The sequence below is a fragment of the Carassius gibelio genome, chromosome A11 (genome assembly GCF_023724105.1).
Source record: "Carassius gibelio isolate Cgi1373 ecotype wild population from Czech Republic chromosome A11, carGib1.2-hapl.c, whole genome shotgun sequence".
NCBI lineage: Eukaryota > Metazoa > Chordata > Actinopteri > Cypriniformes > Cyprinidae > Carassius > Carassius gibelio.
The window spans coordinates 19,851,338-19,878,295 of NC_068381.1; the positions used below are offsets into that span (position 1 = coordinate 19,851,338).

Consider the following 26,958-nt stretch of genomic DNA (forward strand, 5'->3'; position numbering starts at 1 on the left):
CATTAGACCATTTTGCTGTCTGAGAAAGCTGTCTGAATTCATTTTCAGGAAGGACCCCTGTGTGCAAACGCTGCCTAAAGTATTTAGTCATTGTCTGAGAGGGCAGTGAGACAGCAAGACAGTCAAAGCCCTTGTCTTGTTCTTTAAAATGTCTTCATCTGTTTCTCATGTTCTTCCCTCTCTATTAATCGGAGATCACAAAAAAAAATTGTCATAACTCAATGCCTGGATGTCTAAGTGGTGCCCGCAGAATGACATAGGTTTCATAGACACTTGGAAGAGCATTTGGGGCATACCTGACCTGTTGAAAAGAGATGGTTTTCATCCCTCTTGGGTTGGTGCCGCTCTTCTCTCTAGAAATATGGCACATAGTCTTAGAGTTTATACTTGACTAACTGGTTAAACCGACCATCTGCTAGCTGCTTCACGTCACAGAGGTTAGTTAATTCTCAGCACATAGAGACTCTTTCACCTATATATCACACTATAGAGACTGTGTCTGTTCCCCAAACTAGAAAAAAAAAAAAAAAAAAAAAAAAATTAAGAGTAATAATTCAATTGAGGTTCAACAAATAAAAAAAAAACAGATGAAATATGGATAAACAAATGATGAAGCTTGGCTTATTGAATATCTGATCCCTTTATATGAAAACACTTTTTGTAAATAATATGATCACTGATCATAATCTAGATGTGCTCTGTTTGACAGAAACCTGGATAAAACCTGATGATTACATTATTTTAAATGAGTCCACCCCCCAAGATAACTGTTATAAACATGAGCCGCGTCCAAAAGGCAAAGGGGGTGGTGTTGTTTCGATTTATTACAATGTTTTTAGGATTTCTCAGAGGGCAGGCTTCAAGTATAAATTGTTTGAAGTAATGGTGCTTCATATAAAATTATCCAGAGAAACAAATGTTAATGATAAATTCCCTGTTATGTTTGTACTGGCTACTGTTTACAGGCCACCAGGGCACCATACAGACTTTATTAAAGAGTTTGGTGGTTTTACATCCGAGTTAGTTTTGGCTGCAGATAAAGTTTTAATAATTGGTGATTTTAATAATCATGTTGATAATGAAAAAGATGCATTGGGATCAGCATTTATAGACATTCTGAACTCTATTGGGGTTAGAAGACATGTCTCAGGACCTACTCATTGTCAAACCATACTCTAGATATAATTCTGTCACATGGAATTGATGTTGATGGTGTTGAAATTATGCAGTCAACTGATAATATCTCAGATCATTATTTAGTTTTGTGCAAACTTCATATAGTCAAATTGTAAATTCTACTTCTTGTTACAAGTATGGTAGAACCATCACTTTTACCACAAAATACTGCTTTGTAAGTTATCTTCCTGATGTATCTGAATTTCTAAGCATATCCAAAACCTCAGAACAACTTGATGATGTAACAAAAACTATGGACTCTCTCTTTACTAGCATTTTAAATACAGTTGCTCCTTAACGCTTAAGGACGGTTAAGGAAAACAGTCTGACACCATGGTATAATGAGCATACTCGCACCCTAAAGAGAGCAGCCCAAAAAATGGGAGCGCAGCTGGAGGAAAACAAAACTAGAGATAGAAAATCCACAGATAAACTAGAGAAGAAACAGTCGAGCGACAGAGAAGGACAGCAGCTTGTGAGTGTTTAGTGTCGTTTTCTCATTAGACTACTGTGTGATCCTCATTGCTAGCAAAGTTTTTGTTTCAAATTGTGTGTGTCTTACCCTGGTAAATACGTGCTGAAAGTGGTGCTTGGTTTTGCATTTGCCTATCGCGGGACTGCCCAGTTTCGATCTGCTAAATAGTGAGGCGTGGCCAAAGCCAGTGAAAGTACTTAATTAGCTGTTTTGCAAGCACTTGTCATAAGAAACAGTCGAGCGACAGAGAAGCAGCAGCTTGTGAGTGTTTAGTGTCGTTTTCTCATTAGACTACTGTGTGATCGTCATTGCTAGGAAAGTTTTTGTTTTAAATTGTGTGTGTCTTACCCTGGTAAATACGTGCTGATCGCGGGACTGCCCAGTTTCGATTTGCTAAATAGTGAGGCGTGGCCAGCTGACTTCAATCACAGGTAATCAGGCAAATACAAAAGCTGCACGTTTCACCGCGGCAGCGGTCGCGGCAGCCCTCGTGTGACTCCTCCTCGTGTGAAGACAGACGAGTGTAAAGACAATCGACTCTACCTGCGCGACTCCATCGAACAAGGACACCGACAGGGCAATTGAGTATTGCTTGTCACTTTCTTTACTTTTTGTATAGCTTCTCAAATATGTCTTACACTTGTAGTCACTATGTGCTTTCAGATCTCTACTATCAGTACTAACACTCGGAGAGCACGCTATGTACGTCGCAGGAAGGCCTGTCTGACAAAACTACGCCATGTCCCTCTGACCTTTACTACCATGCTCTCTATTCCAGTTGGTCTCTGGAACTGCCAGTCTGCAGTTAACAAAGCAGACTTCATTTCTTCTATTGCTACTCATTCAGGTCTCAACCTCATGGCACTGACAGAGACTTGGATCAAACCTGAAGATACTGCCACCCCTGCAGCCCTCTCCACTAATTTCACTTGTTCCCACACTCCTCGTACCACTGGGAGGGGTGGAGTTACGGGTCTCCTTATTTCCAAAGAATGGAAATTTGATCTTCAGCTATCACCTACAGGTACTGGTTCATTTGAATCACATGCCATTACTGTAACCCACCCTGCTAAAATCCACTTTGTGGTCATTTATCGTCCCCCAAGTCAACTGGGAAACTTCTTGGAGGAGTTGGATGTGCTGCTATCAAACTTTCCTGAAGATGGTACTCCTCTAGTACTGCTTGGTGACTTCAACATCCACCTAGATAAACCCCAGGCTGCTGAATTCAAAACTCTGCTCACCTCATTTGATCTCAAGCTAGTGTCTACTACAGTGACTCACAAATCAGGCAACCAACTGGACCTCATCTACAAGCGCAGTTGCTCTGTGGACACCTCTTCAGTTGCTCCACTGCACACCTCTGACCACTTCCTCATTAGTGCTAACCTAGCACTTACTCCTGAAGTGGCACACACTCCAACGCAGGTAACCTTTCGACGGAACCTACGCTCACTCTCTCCCTCTCGCCTATCTGCTGTGGTTTCATCCTCACTTCCTCCACTCTCTGTTTTCTGCTCTGGACACGAACAGTGCTATGGACACTCTTTGCTCCACTTTAACGTCTAGCTTGGACAACTTGTGCCCACTGTTGTCTAGACCAGCACGCACTGCCCCACTGTAGAGAGGAAATGGCAGAAATCAAAAAACTCTACTGACCTCAGTGTGTATCAATCTCCTCTCTCTTCCTTCTCTGCAAATGTCTTCACGGCTAAAACATCCTACCACCACAACAAAATTAACAGCTGCTCCTCGGACACTCTTCAAGACTTTCTCTTCTCTTCTCTAATCCGCCACCTCCACCTCCTTCATCGACTGACTTTGCAGTTTTCTTCACAAATGAGACAAGATCCATCAGTGACCAATTCTCCACACCGCAGACTGAGGACAAATTCACAATGACCGATGCACACTCTTTATCCTCCTTCTCCCCACTCTCAGAGATGGACGTCTCCAAAATTCTCCTGTCCAATCATTCTACTACTTGTCCACTTGATCCGATCCCCACTCACCTCCTTCAAGCTATCTCTTCTTCAGTCATACCTTCGCTGACTCACATTATCTACTCCTCTCTTCACTCTGGAACATTTCCCTTAGCATTCAAGCAGGCTCGGGTAATCCCACTGCTCAAGAAACCATCTCTAAATCCAGCGCTTCTTGAAAACTACAGACCGGTATCCCTTCTTCCATTCATTGCAAAGACACTTGAGCGAGCTGTGTTCAACCAGCTTTCTATGTTCCTTGGACAGAACAACCTCCTGGACAGTAACCAATCTGGCTTCAAAAGTGGCCACTCAACTGAGACTGCTCTGCTCTCGGTTACTGAAGCCCTGTGACTAGCAAGAGCAGCTTCAAAATCCTCGGTACTCATCTTACTGGACCTGTCTGCTGCTTTTGACACTGTTAATCACCAGATTCTCCTGTCCACCCTCAGAAAGATGGGCATCTCTGGAACTGCTCTCCTGTGAGTTAAGTCCTACCTCTCTGAAAGATCCTTCAGTGTGTGTGTTTCAAAGTCACACCACCTTGCTACTGGGATTCCTCAAGGCTCAGTACTTGGACCACTTCTCTTCTCCATCTACATGACATCTTTAGGATCTGTCATTCAGAAGCATGGCTTTTCTTATCACTGCTACGCTGATGACACCCAACTCTACTTCTCATTCCAGCCAGATGACCCGATGGGAGATGCTCGCATTTCAACCTGTCTGAGTGACTTTTCTAGCTGGATGAATGACCATCACCTTCAGCTTAACCTTACGAAGACAGAACTCCTGGTGATTCCAGCTAACCCATTGCTTCATCAGAACTTCTATATACAGCTGGGCTCGTCAACCATAACTCCTTCGAGGACAGCCAGAAAACTAGGAGTTGTGATGGATCAACAGTTAAGCTTCACAGACCACATTGCTACAATGACCCGGTCCTGCAGGTTTGCCTTATACACCATTAGGAAGATTAGACCCTTCCTGTCAGAGCAAGCAACCCAACTTCTTGTCCAAGCTCTTGTTCTTTCCAGACTGGACTATTGTAATGCTCTCATGGCGGGCCTTCCTGCATGTACTGTCAAGCCTCTGCAAATGATCCAGAATGCAGCAGCGAGGGTTGTCTTCAATGAGCCTGAAAAAGCTCACGTTACTCCTCGCCTCATCAGGTTACACTGGCTACCAGTAGCCGCTCGCATCAAATTCAAGGTACTGATGCTTGCCTACAAGACGACCACTGGCACGGCACCAACTTACCTAAACTCACTGGTTAAATTAGATTAGATTAGATTAGATTCAACTTTATTGTCACTGCACATGTAGGTACAAGGCAACGAAATGCAGTTAGCATCTAACCAGAAGTGCAATAAGCAGTAAGTACAGAATAAAGGTCTATAATATGTACAATAACTATACAGGTAAGTATTATGGACATAATTTACAGATATTAAATACTATAAGCACAATATACAGATAGGTGTACTATGAACATACTATACAGATGGGCTATGTAAAAGTGTATGTACACTAGAGGCAGAACTATGAACATAATTTACAGTATTGCAATGGACAGTAAAGTGCATAGAAAAAAAAAATATTTCAATGTGCAAATGGATTATACAGTGTTCCTGGATGAACAGACAGTAGTGCAAGTAATAACAAGTTACTTTTTGCTTGTTGTGAGTAAATAAATAAATCAGAGTGTTGAAGAGGGGGAGGAGTCTATGTGTGTGGTGTGGGGGGTGTTGAGGGGTGTCAGAGGACAGAGTTCAGCAAGGAGACAGCTTTAGGGAAAAAGCTGTTCCTGAATCTTGTGGTCCTTGTCCGGAGGCTCCTGAAACGCCTTCCGGAGGGGAGGAGGTTAAACAGTTCGTGGTCAGGGTGAGAGGAGTCCTTGAGAATGCTGCGAGCTCGACGTAGACAGCGTTTCCTCTGGATGTCCTCAAGAGCAGGAAGTGGTATCCCTGTGATTCGTTGGGCAGTTTTCACCACCCTCTGCAGTGCCTTGCGGTCAGCCACTGAGCAGTTCCCATACCAGACTGTGATGCAACTGGTCAGGATGCAACTGGTCTCAATCGCACACCGGTAGAAGTTCACTAGGATGGCTGAAGAAAGCTGGTTCTTCTTCAGTGTCCTGAGGAAGAAAAGGCGCTGGTGAGCCTTTTTGACGAGGCTGGAGGTGTTTGTAGTCCAGGACAGGTCCTCCGAGATGGTGGTTCCCAGGAACTTGAAGCTGGAGACACGTTCAACAACCATCCCGTTAATGTGGATGGGGTCATGCGTGCTTCCTTTCTTCTTCCTGAAGTCCACAATGAGCTCCTTGGTCTTATTGGTGTTAAGGAGCAGGTTATTGTCAGCACACCATGTGGCCAGGTGCTGTACCTCTTCCCTGTAGGCAGTCTCATCATTGTCACTGATGAGGCCAATCACCGTGGTGTCATCTGCAAACTTAATGATGGAGTTGGATCCATGCACAGGCTTGCAGTCGTGGGTGTAAAGGGAGTAGAGGAATGGGCTCAGCACACAGCCCTGTGGTACGCCAGTGTTAAGTGTGATGGTGGTGAAGTGGTTGTGGCCTGACCGAACATGCTGAGGCCTGTTGGTCAGAAAGTCCATAATCCAGTTGCAGAGGGAGGTGTTAATGTCCAGGTCTCCAAGTTTTGTGGTCAGCTTGGAGGGAATGACGGTGTTAAATGCTGAACTGAAGTCAACAAACAACATCCTAACATACGTGTTGTTATGGTCCAGGTGTGTGAGTGCAGAGTGCAGCACTGTGCATACTGCATCCTCTGTGCTCCTATTTCTGCGATAGGCAAATTGGTGTGGGTCCAGTGTGGGTGGGAGGCAGTCTTTGAGATGTGCTAGGACCAGTCGCTCGAAGCACTTCATAATGATGGGTGTGAGTGCTACGGGGCGATAGTCATTGAGGCACGTTGGGGAGGAGTGTTTTGGTACTGGCACAATGGATGTGGACTTAAAACATGTAGGCACAGTTGCTTGGATGAGGGACATGTTGAAAATGTCTGTGAAGACCCCTGCAAGCTGTTCTGCACATGCCCTAAGCACACGTCCAGGAATGCCATCAGGGCCAGCAGCCTTGCGTGCATTGATCCGGCTCAGTGCAGTGTGGACATCTGTGGAAGTGAGTTTGAGAGGTTGGTGGTCTGAAGAGGCTGAGATTTTGGTGGCCGTCTCCTTGCTGTCGCTGTTGAAGCGAGCATAAAAGTCATTTAGCTCGTTAAGGAAGGAGACGTCCGTGACTGTTGGTGTGGAGTTGCTTGACTTGTAGTCACTGATGATCTGGATGCCCTGCCACATGCGTCGGGGGTCAGAGTTGGAAAAGTGTTCCTCTACCTTCAGCTTGTAGCAGTACTTCGCCTTTTTGATGCCCCTTTTCAGGTTAGCCCTGGATTTACTGTAGGCCTGAGCGTCGTCTGACCTGAAAGCGGTGTTGCGGGCTTTCAGCAGAAGTCGCACCTCCTTGTTCATCCATGGCTTCTGATTAGGGTATGTTGTTATCTGTTTTTCTGTTGTTACACTGTCAATGGTGCTGTTGATGTTATCCAGTACAGAGGAGGTGTAGATATCAATGTCCGTGTGAGAGCCACAGGCAGCCTGTGAAGCAAACATACTCCAGTCAGTGTGTTGAAACCTGTCTTGAAGTAAAGAGTCAGCTCCAGTTGGCCACACTTTGATGGTCCTCACTGATGGCTTCACACGGTTGATGAGGGGTGAATACTTAGGGGTGAGAAACAAAGAAAGGTGATCAGACTGTCCGAGGTGGGGGAGGGGGCTCACGATGTAAGCTCCATTAATGTTTGTATAAACATGATCCAAAGTTTTGTCTCCTCTGGTGTGGCAGGAAACATGCTGGTGAAATTTGGGGAGTACTGTTTTTAATTTGCAGTGATTAAAATCACCCGCGACAATAAAAGCAGCCTCCGGGTGAGCAGTCTGTTGTTTACTAATGGCTGCATGAAGTTCGTTCAAAGCAAGCTTGGCATTAGCATCCGGTGGAATATAGACTGCGGTTATTATGGTGGAAGTGAACTCCCGTGGCAGATAAAAAGGTCTACATTTAACCATGAGAAACTCTAGGTTAGCTGAGCAGTGTCTCCCAACAATGACAGTGTTCGTACACCAAGCTTTGTTGACATAAATGCACAATCCACCACCTCTTGTCTTGCCGGAGTCATCTGCCGTTCTATCTGCCCGGAGCGTGTAGCGTCCTGCTAGCTCAATAGCATTGTTGGGTACGTCGCTGTGTAGCCATGTTTCTGTGAAAACCATGACATTGCAGTCCAGAAGTCTCTTACTGTGGGTGATGCGGAGTCGTAACTCATCCATTTTGTTCACCAGTGACCGCACATTAGCGAGAAAAATGCTGGGTAAAGAGAGCCGGAGCGGTGTTAGCTTTAGCTTCGCTCTTAGACCTCCGCGCTTCCCCCGCCTTTGTTTACGATCTCGACGCCGCCTGCGAGCACTTCCGCCCGGCCGGGTAGAGTGCGAAGCCTCGGGTGTTCTAGCGATCTCAGGGATGAGTCGAAGATTGGTGATAAAACTGCTGGTAAAGTCCTCACCGATATCCAAAAGCTCCTGTCGGGTGTATGATGTTAAAGCAAAGCTGTTCAGTACGAACAGACCCGAGATGAGCAGGAATAAAACTGCAAAATTGCAAAAACTGGAGAGACGCTGAGCCTCGCGATGTGTTCGCGCCGCCATCTTGGTCTAGTAAATCTTATGTGCCCTTCAGAAGTTTGCGCTCTGCAAGTGAACGTGGTGCCATCCCAAAGAAGTTCAAAATCACTCTCACAGACCTTTTCCTGGACTGTGTCCAGCTGGTGGAATGACCTCCCAATCTCAATTCGTACAGCTGAGTCTTTACTTATTTTCAAGAAACATCTAAAGACTCATCTTGTTCGCCTGCACTTAACCAACTAACACCAGCACTTTTCCTTTTCTTGTCTTTTCATTTAAAAATAAAAATAAAATACCTATGCGTTCTATACTAGACTAACTGAGACTTGTCATGGCACTTGTATACTGTTGTTGTTCTCTTGTTGACCTGACTGCTTCTATTGTTCTCATTTGTAAGTCGCTTTGGATAAAAGCGTCTGCTAAATGATTAAATGTAAATGTAACCTATCCTACAGAAAAGCATTAAAAACTTCTAGGTCCCATTACTTTTCTTCTCTTTTAGAAGATTTTTTTTTTTAATTTTATAAATTTAATTTAAATTTAAGAAAACAAAAATAACCACAGGTATTTATTCAATACAGTGGCTAAATTGACGAAAAATAAATCCTCAACAAGTGTTGACATTTCCCAACATCACAGCAGTAATGAATGAGTAATTTATGAACTACTTTACTTCTAAAATCAATACTATTAGAGATACAATTTTAACCATTCAGCCATCAGCTACAGAATTGCATCGGACAATTGCAAGAGACTATACATATATATGCAACACACTATAGGAGAGGAAGAATTTTATAAACTTGTTAAATCATCTAAACCAACAACATGTGATTTAGAGGTGCTTTCAGAAGTCATAAAAGTCATAGATCCTCTTCTGACTATTATTAATTCATCATTGTCATTAGGATATGTCCCCAAATCCTTCAAACTGGCTGTTATTTAGCCTCTCATCAAAAAACCACAACTTGACCCCAAAGAACTAGTTAATTATAGACCGATCTTGCATCTCAATTTTCTGTCCAAGATACTAGAAAATGTAGTATTCTCACAATTATATTCCTTCTTAGAGAAAAATGGTATCTGTGAGGATTTCCAGTCAGGATTTAGACCATATCATAGTACTGAGACTGCTCTCCTTATTGTTACAAATAACCTGCTCTTATCAGCTGATCATGGTTGTATCTCTCTATTAGTGTTATTGGATCTTAGTGCTGCGTTTGATACTATTGACCACAACATTCTTTGGCATAGACTAGAAAACTTTGTGGCATTAATGGAAGTGCATTAGCATGGTTTAAATCATGCTTATTTGATCACCTCAATTCATAGCAGTGAATGAAGAGGTATCATATCAATCACAAGTGCCGTATGGAGTACCTCAAGGCTCAGTACTAGGGCCGCTACTCTTCACGCTTTACATGTTACCTTTGGGAGATATCATCAGAGAACATGGTGTTAGCTTCCAATGCTGAAGATACTCAGATCTATATTTCTTTGCGGCCCGGCAAAACATACCAATTTGAAAAACTAATGGAATGCATAGTTGATATAAAAAACTGAATGATGGGTAATTTTTTTACTGCTAAATTACGAAAAAACAGAGATGCTAATTATAGGATCTAAAAACTCTGCATGTAATAAAACAAAGAAAAGTGACAGTGACATGATATTCAGCCAAGTATGGTGACCCATACTCAGAATTTGTGCTCTGCATTTAACCCATCCGAAGTGCACACACACAGAGCAGTGAACACACAGACACACACACTGTGAACACACACCCAGAGCAGTGGGCAGCCATTTATGCTGCGGCGCCCGGGGAGCAGTTGGGGGTTCGATGCCTTGCTCAAGGGCACCTAAGTCGTGGTATTGAAGGTGGAGGGAGAGCTGTACATGCACTCCCCCCACCCACAATTCCTGCTGGCCCAGGACTCAAACTCACAACCTTTCGATTGGGAGTCCGACTCTCTAACCATTAGGCCACGACTTCCCAATTAGGCCACGACTTCCCTTAATAACCTAGAACGCTGTCTAAGACTTGATGGCTGCTCTGTCAATTCTTTTTTATCAGTTAGGAACCTACTGTAGGTGTGCTATTTGATTGCAATCTTTTCTTAGAAAGTCATGTTTCTAGTATTTGTAAAACTGCATTTTTCCAACTCAAAAATGTATTTAAATTATGGCCTATGCTCTCAATGTCAAATGCAGAAATATTAATCCACGCATTCATGACCTCAATGTTAAATTATTGTAATGCTTTATTGGGTGGTTGTTCTGCACACTTAATAAACAAATTCCAGCTTGTCCAAAATGTAGCAGCCACAGTTCTTATTAGAACCAGGAAGTATGAACATAATAGCCCGATTCTATCAACACTGCACTGGCTCCCTATCAAACATCACATAGATTTTTAAATATTGCTTATTACTTATAAAGCCCTGAATGGTTTAGCACCTCATTATATGAACGAACTCTTGTTAAATTATAGTTTTCCATGTCCACTGCGTTCTCAAAACTCAGGCAATTTGATAATACCTAGAATATCAAAATCAACTGCGGGCGGCAGATCCTTTTCCTATTTGGCGCCTAAACTCTGGAATAACCTACCTAACATTGTTTGGGAGGCAGACACACTCTGTCAGTTTAAATCTAGATTAAAGACTTATCTCTTTAAACTGGCTTACACATAATGCACTAATATGCTTCTAAAACCCAAATCTGTAAAAGTATTTTTATGCTGCATTAATTGGGTAAACCGGAACCGGGAACACTTCCCATAACACCTGATGTACTTGCTAAATTGTTAGAAAAAAATACTCTAATGTTAGTTTGTCTCTCTCTTATTCCAAGGTCACCATAGCCACCAGATCCAGTCTGTATCCAGATCAGAGGGACACTGCAGTCACCCAGATCCAATACATATCCAGCCCAGATGGTGGAACAGCACCTAGAAATGACTTCTACAGCCTTGAATGTCAGTGGAGACCAGGACAACTAGATGAGCCCCAGATACAGATCCCCTGTAAAGACCTTGTCTCAGATGACAGTGGAACAAGACCAAAGGAGTCCCGGCCTGGGATCTAGTCATGGTTTTAGAGGTGCCGTCCCTGACAGATTTCTTAGAAATTCCTCACCTTAAAGAGCGTGTTTTTGCTGGCTATCACTTCTTTAAAAAGAGTAGAAGATTTTCAGGCCTAGTCAGTTGCCTCCTACTGCCTAGAGGTTGCCCCAGATCAAAGCACCAAAGCAATCCAATACCCTAGACAGGGCAAATCTGCTGATGGACACCATTCTGTGTTGTCACAGTAACATGCAAGCTGAAGATAATGATGAAAATACCTTGCTCCTTTTGTCAAGTGCATTCGAAAGACTACATAATTTCACGCAAGGGAAGAGGGAATATCACTTCCATTTGTAGTTTTCTCCGTGATATTTGAACAGCACACCCCTTGGCATTTATGTTCAGAGAAACTCTAGATGGTAGAATTCTGGCCAGTTATTTGTATAATTTGAACCTGCTTTAGATTTAGAAAATATTTTTGTTAGTCCAGAATACAGAACATACAAACCCGATTCCAAAGAGTTGGGAAACTTGTAAAAATTGTGAGTAAAAAAACATATATAAACATATATTTTATTCACAATAGAATATAGATAACATATCAAATGTTGAAAGTGAGACATTTTGAAATGTCATGCCAAATATTGGTTCATTTTGGATTTCATGAGAGCTACACATTCCAAAAAAGTTGGGACAGATAGCAATAAGTGGCTCAAAAGTTAAATGTACATATAAGGAACAGCTGGAGGACCACTTTGCAATTTATTAGGTCAATTGGCAACATGATTGGGATTAAAAATAGCCTCTCAGAGTCAGGGGCGATTCTAGGATTTTATAAATGGGGGGGCACAGGGGGGACCAAGAACCAGTCAGGGGGGGCCAATCAGAAAATTCAACTGAAAATAAATACTGGTTTAGAAAATATTAAGCATGATTTCCAATATCTTGTGTAATGCCACATGCTCTAATATAGATGGTAGATGATTTGTTATGATATGATTTGGTATATGATATAGATTTTGTATGGATTAGACAACACAGTTCTGTTCCAATCAATAAAAAATAAAAATCACACAGACATTATTTAGTAATTAAACATTATTTTATTTACTTTACACATTTTCTTAACTTTACACGTGTGTGTGTGTGTGTGTGTGTGAGAGAGAGAGAGAGTGTGAGTGAGTGTGTGCGTGAGAGAGAGTCATGCTTCAGATCATCCAAATTTGACTCATAGATCTCTGCGAATGAAAAAAGGGGTGACTCTTGTAGAAAGCTGTTGCTGTTAGGATGGAGTGCTTGAACACCGCTCATTATGTTGCAGTTGGGCTTGGAGAAACGTTTCTGCAATTCCCCAATAACAGAGTCAAGGATTGAATAGAAGATGTTCTTTCTAAAACCATCTTTGTCATCTTGGTCACTTGTATGCGTGCCAACAGTGGAAATCACTACAGATCCTTCTAGTTCTATTCTATCCATGGATATTCTTTATACCATGTAGAATTAAATGCCCTACTTTTTTTTCCTTGCTGTGTTCTAGGAAACATCGCTAAGTTAGGCTACATAGGACCAACCGCTCTGGATTGTGAAATATCTAAATAAATAGACATATTGATAAAGCAAAGATCAGTCCTTGCCATTTCAACATTAACAATGTCCATACTACTAAAATGGCCTAAAACACTTGAAGATGACATTTGTCAATATACCTTGAGGTCTAAGTGAAACAGCAAATTCTGATGCAGATAGGACTGATTGGTGCTCTCTGTCACTATCACCTCTGGAATCTGAACCACTTCTGCTGCGAAGCCTTATAAGGGACTGGTCTTCTTCTCCCTCAGAATTTTGGGAGCTTTCATCACCTTGTAGATCTAAAACATAAATCAAATAATACCATTTTAAATATTTATCTATGAAGTGGTATCATGTGAAGTGGCTGTAAAGGTATCAAATAAGAAAATGCATAAAGGTTTATGTGCTGACTTTCATCTGTTGCTGCAGATAGGTGGCTGCTGATGTAGCCCTCACTATTCATCTCAGGCTGGCTATACACTGTCCTGGTAGCTCCATGCTCACTCATTTGTTGACCCTGCCTGGTGGAATTTTGGCTCTGACCTGTACTGGACTGCACTGCATCTGACTGTCCCTGACATGGTTTCTTCTTAAAGAAACCTTGGATTTCCTGTTGCTGTGTCTGACTCGGTCCTCTTTTCATTCTTAACTTTTTTTTTTTTTAACTAAATAATAGGAATAGTTCACTTTAAATAAATTGTCATAATTTACTCATCCTAAAGTTATTTCAAACCTGTATGAGTTTGTCTTCTGCTGAACACAAAAGAAAATATTTTGAAAAATCTTGGTAGCCAGAAAGATAATGAACCCCATTGACTGCCATGTTATTTTTTTCCTACTATGGAAGTCAGTGTCATTCATCAACTGATTTTGGTTACCGACATTCTTAACTCTATTCTCTTTTGAGTTCAGCAGAAGAAAGAAACTCATACATGTTTGAAACAGGTTTAGGGTGAGTTAATGACCATTTAAATTAAGTGACCTAAACACAGAGTTGCATGTAGCTGGTATTAGTTAACGTTAAAACATTTCAGTGTTTATCAGGCCTTTTTGGGAAAATATTATCGTGCCTTTCTTTAGTCTTTAAAACAACAGATAAAGTAATATTTATCTACTTTAAATGTATGTGGTGGTGTGTGCATTGCTGCTGAATAACACTGACAAAGTCAATTCCATTCAGTAGTCTGCCGAAGTTACGTTAGCTAATCTACTAACGTTAGCAGTCACACACATGAAAGTATCAGACTACTAACATAAGATGCGATATTTCAAAATATATAACTTAATACATAGCTTGGTCAGTCACACACTAAATTATAAGACTAAATACTAACATACGATGCGATGTTTCAAATATATATTTAGTGTGTACATACCGTAAACACTGATGCGTCATGGACGTGGTGTCTCTCTCCGCGACGCTCACTGCTTCTTCGCGTTCGCGCCGGTTCGCGCCAGTCTCAAATCAAGCAGTGATTGACAACGCTCTGGTCCAATGGTGCGGTGGGCATTTTCAGGTTGACAGTAAATCTAGCCCAATGAGATTTGAGGAGGGGTAATCATTTTTCAGGGGGGGCCGGTGCAGAGTGGCAGTGTCTTTCAGAAGTCAAGATGGGCAGAGGATCACCAATTCCCCAAATGCTGCAGCAAAATAATTGTAGACCAATATCAGAAAGGAGTTTCTCAGAGAAAAATTGCAAAGAGTTTGAAATTATCATCATCTACAGTGTATAATATCATCCAAAGATTCAGAAAATCTGCAACAATCTCTGTGTGTAAGGGTAAAGGCTGGAAAACCATACTGGATGCCCATGATCTTCTGGCCCTTAGACGGAACTGCATCACATACATGAATACTACTGTAATGGATATCACAACATGGCTCAGGAATACTTCAAGAAAAATTTTTCGGTGAACACAATACACCGTGCCATTCACCGTTGCTGGCAAAAACTCTATAGGTAAAAAATAAGCCATATCTAAACATGATCCAGAAGCACAGGTGTTTTCTCTGGGCCAAGGTTCATTTAAAATGGACTGTGGCGAAGTGGAACACTTCTGTGAAAATTTGAAGTTATATTTGGAAAACTTGGACGCCACAAGGACAACACAAGTTTTTATCGGCGCTCAGTTCAGAAGCCTGCATCTCTTTTAGCGTATCAGACCTAAACCAGACAAATTAAAGAGTCGATCAGGACCGTGGTTGAAACATGAGCCAAATTCCTCTGAAAGGCAAAACGATGTTGTAAATCAAGTCCTAGTGTCACAAGTCAGAAGCAAGATAACCAACCCTTTCACATAACAGCTTCAACATTAACGCCACTAGAACAATTATTGGTTGGGTTCCTATTGGAAGCTGATTTCTTACAAAACACACTCACAAAACAATTTCCTACATAGGCAAAACCTCTATAAAATGTATTGCATTTATTAATATTGCATTTTCATACTACTACTATTATTGCTTATAACATTTATATGAAAAGGTCACAATTCAATGTAATTGTGTAAAACTGTTCATTAGTAGTTACTTCATAGTTATTTTTCTTGAACCTTAACTAGTAGATAATTAATAGTAGTTATTCAGGAGGTATCACAGAATATATTAGTTACTGATTAGCTAACTGTTACTTAATATAACCATAAAATTATATTACATACTGATTAGTTAACACATCTTTCTTAGTAGTTAACAGTAGTGAGTTAAGTGTTAATGAATAATCACCTGTTAGTTCTTCAATAATTCCTTATTAGTTATGTAGTGAGTAAGAAACAGTATTCTAAAGTGTTACCTCTAATTGGTCAAGACAACATAGGAGGTGTGGCCAAAAGGCCAGTTTAAATACTCAGGCCACCTTCAAATTTCGCTTTTAGCTTTGTTTGATTTTGCTATTAGCCTTGCTTTTAGTCATCACTGCCTGCACTCCTGCTGCTACTTAGCCACGATGAGAAGAAACACCACCTAGTAATATCAATTGTTACTTCTGTTTTTTTTTTTTTTTTTACTTTAGTTTCTTTTCTTTTCCATTTGAGAGTTTCGTGTTCTGAGTTAAGTTTTGTAACGCCATGTCTCCGAGTCTGACCTCGAGTGCCCCTTCAACCTCAACCAGCCCACAGCTCTGTGTCTTCAGCCAATGCCCAACCATGAGCTTCCCAAGATTTCGCTTCAATGACTGCTGAACTTCCAGCCAATCAGCAACCTCGGGAAACCCCCTTTTAAACGACAACAAAGGGAACCCCCTTTACACAGGCTACACTATACTTTGGATATTAATATCCAGTGCACATTTGATGTTAAACGGCTTGTTCAGTGAATCACAGGGCGTCTCAGTGATCCACCGTAAATTCCATTTAAAATCTTAAATGATTCCCTTTGACCTAAATTTACCTGTTTCCTTTACACTCTAATGGTATAGAGTTGCATGAATGCGTTGAGCATGGGCAGCTTACACATCTGGAAAGGCACTATCAGTGCTGAAGGTATATCCAAGTTCTAGAACAACATATGCTCCAATCCAGATGTGGAGAAAACATTTGGTGTATCATAAAGAGGAAGATGCTACAAAGAAGACCTAAGACAGTTGAGCAACTAGAAGCATGTTTTAGACAAGAATAGGAAACATTCCTATTCCCAAACTTGTCTCCCCAGTGCCCAGACGTTTGCAGACTGTTATAAAAAGAAGAGGGGACACACAATGGTACAAAAAGCCACACAGTGGTAAACATGGCCTTGTGCCAACTTTTTTGAGATGTGTTGATGCCATGAAATTTAAAATCAACTTATTTTACCTATCTTTTTTTCAGTTTAAACATTTGATATCTCATCTATGTTGTATTCTAAATAAAATATTGAAATTCGAAACTTCCACATCATTGTATTATGTTTTTATTCACAATTTGTACAATATCCCAACTTTTTTGGAATCAGGTTTAATAATATAATCTAAGAAAATAATAATAATAATAATAATGCTGTTGACTGTAAAACCTGTAGCTACTGGCTGCAACTGGTTATGCAACTTATAGATCATAGCATGCAGTAACATTTTAGTTAATACATTTCTCTCAAAATAAATATACTGGAACTGTGTCACACACTTTCCTAAGTACATCTATATAATGCTTAGATTTAAAAGCATTTGCAGGCTGGAGCTTTGGTCAATTTCTCTTTTGATAAAGTTCATTGCAGAAACTCAAAACAACATGGAACATTCTTGAATAATCTGTAGTACTCCTCTTGAATCTGATGATAAAAAGAAAAAACATTTGCAATTACAGATGGAAAATGGTACACAGTAATGTTGAATAATAATTAATGAAATATATCATACAAATTTACAGAAGACCTTACCCTCCTAGATAGAACACAAAGGAATATGAAAATAAACATCCCTTGGAACACGTTGGCAAAGGTAAAGAGATATGCTGTGAGGGTGGTCTCATATAAGATGTGCATGAGACCAAATGTCCAGGTAACTCCCAGAACAAACAGGAGAGCAATAGCTCCTCTTGTACAAGACCTGAGGAAAAAAAAGTAGTTTGAAGCTCTGAGTTCAGGCTGTAGTTTAATTTGTAATGTTAATTTACATACACTGACATGCCCTAAGAAAATGAAATTTTACTCAGAACCTGAATATTTGCAGATACCTTATGGAGTTCAAGCTAAGTCACATGTAACAAATACACCATGCTAACACAATAAATCAGAACATTACAGAGGATGAGATGCATTCTTTTAATTTAAATTATATTTTAAAGTATTTTTTATTTATTTTTATTTGTTTATTTATTTATTTTATTATCACTATATGAAAATGATGAAATTATTTCTTTACCTGATATTTTCATAGTGACTGATTTCTGGTTTCTTTACTGCAGTGTGACGATAAACCTTACAGATGATCACAGCAAATGCCAGCAGATTAACCTGGGAAGGGGATCATTGGCTTTGATGTAAAGTGTATCAATCAATAAAGTACATTATGAACTATATGCATCATTTTGCTCAATTAAACAGCATATTGTGTTATTAATTCTTTCTTTTTTATTGATAAAAAGTTTGTATGTCAATTTATCTTGATAAATTTATGAGATTTCTATATCTTCAAAATGTTAATGATTGCTGTATTGATATTTAGTGTACAGAATGAGAGTTGTTACTGTATTTTACAATAACACAAGAGCTGATACTCACCAGAATGATTAGACAGGCTGGTCCTATGAAACTCCAGATGAAGTTATTTTCAGTGCTCAGCCAACACCTTAACAAGATATTAATAACATGAGATAGAAATGTAAAAGTAGATTTACATTGTTTGAAGAAAATGTGAGTTATGCAAGGCTTAAAGGAATAGTTTACCCACAATTTTTAAAGTTTGTCATTTACTCTTCATGTTGTTCCAAAGCTGTATGAGTTTATTTATTTTGCTGAACATAAAATAATACATATTGAATAATGCTGGTAAACCAAATGTTTTCTTGCAGCCAATGACTCTCATAATATGAGGGGAATAATAAAATTGTTACGGCTGCTGTGTAATGAAGGCGCACGAGGAAGACGATATATAAAAGGGTATATAATATTTTATATATAATATAATATACTCAGTAACTAATATAATATTTTAATGATCGCGGGAGAATAAGGGCACATCCAACAAAATACATTACAATACATTAATCACGGACAAGGAGGAACTAAAAAGACAGGGTATTTAAACACGAGGGAAGTAATCAGGGGAATGGAGTCAGGGGGGATTAATCAAATCAACCAAACAGGAAAAGGAAGATGACCAAATAAGGAAACAGAAAGTCCATGAATGTAACAAAAATAATACTATGAAAGTCAATGGCTACCAGCGACTTCTTGGTTTAACAGATTTTTCATTTTTGGGTTAAATATGATCCACTTTATTTTACAGAAAAAAGCTTTATTTACATTTTGCATTTATATTTATTTATTCATTTATTTTAATAAACAGCAGTCAGTTGTAAACTGTTTGCACTACAAAGTGTTTATGATTAGAATAATAAAAAATAATTTAACAACAATTATAATAACAAATACTTTCCCTAACAAATACCACTAAATTAAAATATTAAAAACTTACACGGTATTGGTGCCATAATATTTATAGCCAAGAGTTGCCGAAATTGCAACAACCACGGCAGGACTCCCGTAACCAAATAAGTAGAAGTTCCGGTGGAGAAACCCTTTGTTATAGATGACACCAACAACGATGAGATATAAATGGATTCCCTCGATACACATCCAGGCAAATGCAGACAAGAAGAAAAAGTGCAGCAGGCCAGCGATAAGAGAGCAGAACCACTGAAATACACAGTGAACAATGATGTATTTATATTACATTGCCCTACATAATATACTTTTGTATAGGGTTTATGTGTCCATCTGACACAATAATAAAGTGTGAGGAGTGAACCTTGTGTGCGATCTTGTTAATCCCGACGAGGAAGATGAACTGGGCCATGAAGAGACTGCAGCACAGGTTCTTGTGGATCGTGGTTCTGGTGTTCTGGATGTCTCGGAAGAACCAGAAGGTGAAGATACACAGGGACAGGCAGATGATGGAGATCACCATTCCCAGCTGCGTTATTCTCGTCAGAACATTATAGTGTGCAAGCAACTACAGAAAACAGAGCAGGAACCGGCATTCAGGATTGATTCAAATCAAATAGTCAGTTCTGCTCTAATTATGTATGTTTACAAATTCATAGAAACCACTAATACAACCTAGTGGACCTAACATTTAAATTATTTACCAAATTTAAATAAAAATTATAAATAATTATCTAATGCATCCAAGTACTTTCTTGGGGGTCACTGCATTTTCTGAGGGTACCAGTAGGGGGCAGCAGTAGGTTAGACTTACATTGGCTTGAGCAGAGGACATGAGAATAGCGAAGTGTGTGAGGTGATTACAGGAACATGAAGTGTGTGTGGCATTCACACGAGTGCGGGCACAGCCGGCCAAACTCCAGTGTCCCATCATGCTCTGGGAATACTCCCAAAATGCACACTTAGTCTCATCGTGGGCAGGGTCTATCTCCTTTATGAAAAAGTAAAACTCATTCAGTGCATTAAATTAAAATTACAGTCACACCCACAACTATTTCAAATTTATTAATAAATCATCCAAACTGCACCTGTGTGTGTTTGAGAGTGAAGGTCACATTGTTCAGTGCAAATGTCTTTGGGTTACTGATGGAAGCTGCTATTACTGGCGAATTGACTGTAATTTCACCCGCTGCTGCATAGCGAGAGTAATCGGCCACACCAGGGTCATCAGCAGGCTTTAAAAGATCCCCAATATTGTTATAAACGAGAAATACAATGGAGGTGCTGCCTAGACAGAACAAGACGTAGAAACATTTTAATCATTTGGCGCATTTGTATTCAGTTTGCCGTGAAGGTTTAAGAAAAGTCTTTCACAAACCATTATTGTTTTCCTCTTTTGAATTCTTAGAGGTCAGCGAAATGGAGTTTCCTTGGATGTTTGTTGAAACGGGACGCTTATGTAATTGGTGGGGTTCAAATGTGTATAGCTTCATTTCTAGAAAAGAAACAGATTAGCAACTTAAAAAAATATATATGTATTAAAAGAAATATATATATATATAAACAGTTCAACTAAAAGAGTGTTAAATTGCAATGAGGTATGTTGCCAAAAATCCACGCTAACAATATGATGGAAACATTTCTGGTATTATGGAGCACGATAAACATAACAATTTAAATAAAACATAATTAATTGTGTTTAATCATGCAGGGACTTTCTAAAATTACAATAACAATAAAATACAATTAATTAGTTAAATGTCATTTTTGTTGTTGTTGTTGAATACAGGTTTTCTAAAGATTTTATTTATTATATATTTTTATTTCCAAATCCTTGTTGTATCTGAGCACAAATAACATTTACCCTTCAGTGAACCAAGTAAAGTGTTTTTTTTTTATTTATTTTTTTATTACTTTTGAAATGTATGCTACAGTTGTTCTATCCAAGATATTTACAGTTAGAAATTTGCAAGATTTTATAAAATGATCAAAAAATCTATGCACAATTATTTTTTTTTAAAAAGCTATCACTGCGGCGTTATCCATTTAAAGTGTACAAAAATGTACACTTTAGATACTAATATCTACCTTTAATATGCACCTTTTAGGAGGACATTTTATTTATTTATTTACTTATTTTTTCTGAGAGTGTAAAAAGCTAAAAAACTGAAGATGTACTAATTTTCTGCCTGGACATCATCTTGAACCCTATACACTTACAATAAGATTTTTGGCATCTATGGTTCCACGAAGAGCCTTTAACCTCCATGGAATCTTTAAAAAATATATTCTTTATAGTGGAAAAATATTATGATTATCTTCAGATTAGGAAAATATTCTTATTCTTTAGAAGCTCTGTTAAGAACTATTCACAGAAAGGTATTTATTATTATTATTTTTTTTTAATGAAATGTTGTGCTTTATAGTATTGGCCTCAGAAGTCTCACCTACTTCACCGGCATCCACCTGCATCTGTGTCGTGTGTGTGTATCCAGCAGACAGCGCCAGTGTTTCCTTCTCTGCTGTATGAAGGAGTGTGGTGATGTAAAACTTCCTCAAATCCTCACTTATCCTATTCCATTCTACCTTTTCATCCTTCTCGACTAAGTTATTCACACTGAAAACCAGATTCTATCAGAAAACAAAAACAAATCAAAGATGCATAATCTACGAACATATACTGTTACAACTGCAATCATGTATTATCTGTTAGTCTACAATGGTTTAAGTGCATCTACTGTAGGGTGTAATGTAATTGTGTAATTCTATACTTAAATATTCTTTGTTTAATTCGATAAATTGTGTTTATGACTTAATTTAGTGTTTCTTTGGGGGTTATGCTTTTTAATTGAAACTTTTTGGTGTAAAACATTCAGTCTTACTAAAGTGAACAGGTCTTTTTCTCTCTTCTTGCTTGTATGTGGAAGGGCACATAAATTACCGTGATGGTTTCATTGATGTGTTCCTTAGGATGTTTAGACTCATCTGCAGGACTTCGTTTATGGCTGGCCATGGCCTTGATGTAGGACATGAGGAGAACAGGAGAGAGGTCAGCTGATGTTTGATGTCTTATCTCTTTCAGACGCTCTGGAGTTGACATATTAATCATCTACAGCCCGGAGAGAGGAAGAGAGTTTTAGAATTCACTTGAAGGATGGTATGAGATACATCACAAATGACCGTATTTGAAAGATTATACATCACAGGGAAAATGCAGACAATAAGATGTTTATATCATTGCTTTAAATAATCAGCAAACATGTTGAAACTCTGCATAGGTGTAAACTTGCTCAGACTTCTATAGCATGATTTGTCTATTAGTATAAGAGGTCACACTTATAACAAGGCAACTAACCAGCCATTATGCAATAGAGAATCAGACAATTGTCTAGTATTTGCTATGAGAATAACTGCAGGTCTACAAGTTCACCAGTAGAGGAAGCCATTCTCTCACACTTAAAGGTTTAGTTCACCCAAAAATCTAAATTATAATTATAATGAATAATTATTTTTATAATTACAAAATTAGTCATTAATAACTTAATAATTTGTGCTCGACGTAATGGCGTCATTGGCGATGATAGCTCTTGATTGAAGCCTTCGGTTTACCCGCGCTCATAACACTAGCACAGAATCAGTTCAGAATCAATCACCAAAAGAATCAGTTCGGTTCAGACGCTCTGTGTGTCAGTCTGCTTCATGCTGAATCACACATGCGCAGTATCATCAGCTCCTCGGTTCACGAATCGGATGCATCTGACAGAAACGGTTCTTGACTCGTGAATGAGTAAATTTTTTGTTCATTATCTGCTTCGGCTCGGTGTTCATCTTCAGTTCTCTCTTCACAGCAGTTCAGTCAGTGTACTGTTTGAGTAAATGCGGGATATTGGTTTGTTTGAACTCAGGGAGGTGTCAGCCACGTAAAAAAAAAAAAATAACAGCTTAAGTCATTTGTGAGTTAATGCCAATTGGAGATGTGAACCGTTTTAAACGATTCATTTCGATTTGGTGAACTGGTTCAAGAAAAATGTATTAAATTGAATGATTCATTCGCGAACCGGATATCATACACTGCAGTGAATGCACTCACAACGGACACGGAAGAGAAGACAATGATGAATAAAATCGTTGTTTTGCTTTTTTTTTTTTTTGGACCAAAATGTATTTTTGATGCTTAAAAAAATTCTAACGGACCCTCTGATGTCACATTGGACTACTTTGATGATGTTTTTCTTACCTTTACATGGACAGTAGACCATACACACATCAATGGAGGGACTGAGAGCTCTCAGACTAAATCTAAAATATCTTAAACTGTGTTCCGAAGATAAAAGGAGGTCTCACGGGTTTGGAACAACATGAGGGTGAGATATTAATTTTGATTTTTGAGTGAACTAACCCTTTAAGTCAGAACTGTGAAACTACAGGATTAAAGACTGAATTCAGTAAGGACCTAAAAGCAGCTGTAAACATATTTAATTTGTCTAAAATACTGATAATGATAATAAGTATTATTATATTTTGTCATTGTTTTTATATAATATATAAATACATCAGCTTAAAATGATGTCTTAATAATAAAGTTGATAGTTTTATTTTTGTGACGTGCAATGTAAAAAAAGAAATAAAAAAAAGAAATGAAAAGAAAATACTGTATATATGAGTGCTCCTCTACAGCCTCTATATATAATATTGATGCCAGTTTATAAAACACTCATCCTGATTGTTATATGGCAAAAATCTCATGACAAAATTTCCAGAGGAAGAGTGTATCTAGGTGAGAGGAAAAGCCTGTGACACGTGACAAAATTTGTACACGGTATCCAGTTCTCATTGATTGTGCGAGTCACTGACCTTTTACCCAAATTAGACTTTCAAAATAAAGACATGGATAATGTTATGTCTTGCACTGATGGACATAAAGCAGCACTGTCACAATTTGTATTTCATTTTATAATGGTTGATACAAACATTATGTGAAATCATAATGGAAAGTAAATACTACACATAAGTAATGCAACTCACTCTTTCCAGTGTGTTGTTAACAGCCTCATTAATACATCTCTGGTCCTGATGGCAGTGCTTCTTTGGGTTCTCTGACACAAACACAAATGCACAGAAATGTGTGCCAACTGATATTACTGAAATGCTTACTCTTTATTCATTTAAATATTTTTTAAAATATGCCAGAATGTAAAACAGGCACATGGAGGAAAATTAAATGTAAAATGCAGAGCAAAGAGAGGGGAGTGCAACTTTACAGGTCTCACCTCTGCAGTCCGTCCCCCTTTTAGGCTTAAACCAGGGCCCTGCTGGGGACGTATAACCTCTCATACATGAGCAGGTGAATGAGCCGTTTGTGTTGTTGCATTTTGAAAAGGGTCCACATCTACCAGCATCCATACACTCATCAATATCTGCAATTCAAAGATCAGCCGAGCTCATGTTGACTATTATAGAGTCAGTTGTATACTTGTATACTTCTTGGTATTCATACATATTCATACATAGTCTATATAGTGTCTAGATGCCTTCTGGAGCCCTTCTATTGTATATGATTGATTCATACCTGTACAGTAGCTCCCATCATTAGTTTTAAATCGCTGCTTTCCATTCGCAGTGAATCCAGACACACAGGTACAGTAGTAATCTCCAATGGTGTTGGTGCAGTTGGCATTTGGGCCACACATTATTGTTTCATTCTCACACTCATTGTCATCTGTGAAGAGTCATATAAGCAGCGCTTTGATATTGACCCTAAAAACTATTACACTCATTTTCACAAGATTTGTGAACTACTCAGCTACTTATTGTACTGGATGACAGTCTTTTCTGTTTGAATCTGTTACTCTTAAACTAATAACAATACACCTAAGTGCATTTAACATTTTGCTTTAATGTAATAAAATAAAAGGCAAACCCTGGCAAATGCTGATCCCATCACCAGTGAACCCTTGTCTGCAGCGACATTTATTTTTGGAGTCGATGCAGCTGGCATTCTGGTGACACGACTGACAAATGTCAGCAAAGCTGCATGGGTCCAGAACACTTGAAAACCAAGCTTTAAAAAGTAACATAAAATAGGAACACAATTATTTTCCAAGACACACATACTTAATGAGGATATTCAAGGATAGTTGTCTATACAGTTTAGTATAAAACTATAAACACTATCTATTAAACATAAACATAATTTTATACACATTCTTCTTTTCTCTGTCAATGGTTATTTGTTTTTAAGTTATGTTCAAAACTTTGCTAAATTCTGCCCTCCAGACAGTACAGTATAATCATATTTTTGCGATAGTTGTTGTGATGAACACAATACATAAACACAATAAATTCACAATGGCATACTTTAAGATAGAGAATAACTGTATAATAAATGTTGATTTTTTTTTTTGTATTGTGTACAAGCCGACTCAGTACAAGCCGATAGATAGATAGATAGATAGATAGATAGATAGATAGATAGATAGATAGATAGATAGATAGATAGATAGATAGATAGATAGATAGATAGATAGATAGATAGATGTGAAAATGTACAAAGCTGACAGTGAACATTTTCAAAATAAAGATAAAAATAAATATATCTTGAAAAATAGTGTTGTCTGGAGTAAACATTTTAATAACTTGTCATGATCTTCCACAAATTAGACTAAAATTTTAGTTTAATTTGCTTTATTTATGGTGATGTCTTATGCTCTGAGTCTTTACAATCGAAAAATATGATGTATAAGATGTATACAAAAAGTTCATTTGATGTATACAAAAAGTTAAATGATTAACTTTAACTGTATCGAGATCACAGAAGGTAATCAAAGCGACTTACCAGCAAAAAGCAGGAGTTTCATTGGAGAACTGCGGAAAAACTCCATTTCGGAGTTGAGTCTGGAATGTCTTTAAGCAGTAAGTGAATATCTGTGTGACGCACGACACTTCCTTATGTCAGCTTCCTGTTTCTCTAATCCTGACCCTTCCTGTCCATTTCAATCAACTCACAAAAACACAGAGGGACACGACAACTCATCCTCAAACACACCACTATTGCAACTTAACAAATATAATAATACAAACTAATTGTTAAGACAATGTTGAGTCAAAATTTTTCGGGCTGCTAGGACAAATGCTTTTTCAAAGAAACACAACTGTGTGTAAAACCTAAAGACTAATGTGATCAATTATGATTTGAGAAGGTTTCAATCTGTGGGCCTAATGAAAGCAAGTACAAAATGTGTCAGTGTCAGACATTTCTAATGATCCCCAAAAAGTGCAGAGTCTAAAATCTTAGAATCTTTTTCATTTAATATCCAAATGTTTCTTTGTTTTACACTTTAAACTTTATTTATGATCACGCTTCAGTTATTAACAATGTCATTTAAGTGTTATTGTTTATATTATAGCTCACACTTCTTGCAGCCGACAACATTATTCCAGGACATGTCTATAAGCTGAGTCTGTAACAGAGTTGAGTGGAGGTGTATTTTTAACCACAGACCTCTTTGTTCTAGACGTCTGCAAGAAATGTGTTTTCGAAGATAAAAATGACTTCACACTAGCCAGAACTAAAAAGAACTGAACTTTGACCTTTTTTTCAAGAGTGCTTAATACCGTCTCTTTATTTTTTGGATACCAGATGCCAGCAGACCCGAAAAGTATTCTGGCACTTTAACAGTCTGAATGTCATTGCATTTGATAACAGAATGTCAAACCAAGCAGCATCTGCAAAAAAAAAAAAAAAAAAAACGTCTGTAGAGACTATGCTTCACGTCAGAGCCATTATTTTGCAATAACTTTTTGCTACCTTTTCTATTGATTATTATTATTTATTTATTTATTTTTTAAAAAAAAGTTGTTTTGTGTTTGTGTGTGTGTGTGTGTGTAGGTGTGCATGTTTTTGTGACATCTC

At 38.6% G+C, this 26,958-nt stretch overlaps 1 protein-coding gene across 1 annotated transcript; it reads right to left on the reverse strand.

Moving 5' to 3' along the window:
- Positions 1-16,837: 16,837 nt before the first annotated feature.
- adgrl4 (adhesion G protein-coupled receptor L4) lies at positions 16,838-25,984 on the reverse strand. Its single transcript, XM_052610355.1, has 16 exons — positions 25,882-25,984; positions 24,967-25,107; positions 24,616-24,765; positions 24,317-24,463; positions 24,072-24,142; positions 21,988-22,155; positions 21,494-21,677; positions 20,425-20,541; positions 20,135-20,334; positions 19,861-20,037; positions 19,411-19,614; positions 19,078-19,298; positions 18,162-18,228; positions 17,803-17,894; positions 17,319-17,487; positions 16,838-17,210 (listed from the first exon to the last, which is right to left on the reverse strand). The coding sequence occupies exons 1-16, from the start codon at positions 25,925-25,927 to the stop codon at positions 17,148-17,150; spliced, it is 2,217 nt and encodes a 738-aa protein (XP_052466315.1). The 5' UTR covers positions 25,928-25,984; the 3' UTR covers positions 16,838-17,147.
- Between the last annotated feature and the right edge of the window lie 974 nt (positions 25,985-26,958).

What these genes read in the sequence shown, in the direction of transcription:
- adgrl4 (XM_052610355.1), bottom strand. Translation starts at nt 25,927, where the DNA reads ATGGAGTTTTTCCGCAGTTCTCCAATGAAACTCCTGCTTTTTGCTG. An exon ending in TCACTCTCAAACACACACAG is followed by an intron (nt 20,038 to 20,134) that starts GTGCAGTTTGGA and finishes TTTTTCATAAAG; the next exon opens with GAGATAGACCCTGCCCACGA. An exon ending in TGTCCTCTGCTCAAGCCAAT is followed by an intron (nt 19,615 to 19,860) that starts GTAAGTCTAACC and finishes TGTTTTCTGTAG; the next exon opens with TTGCTTGCACACTATAATGT.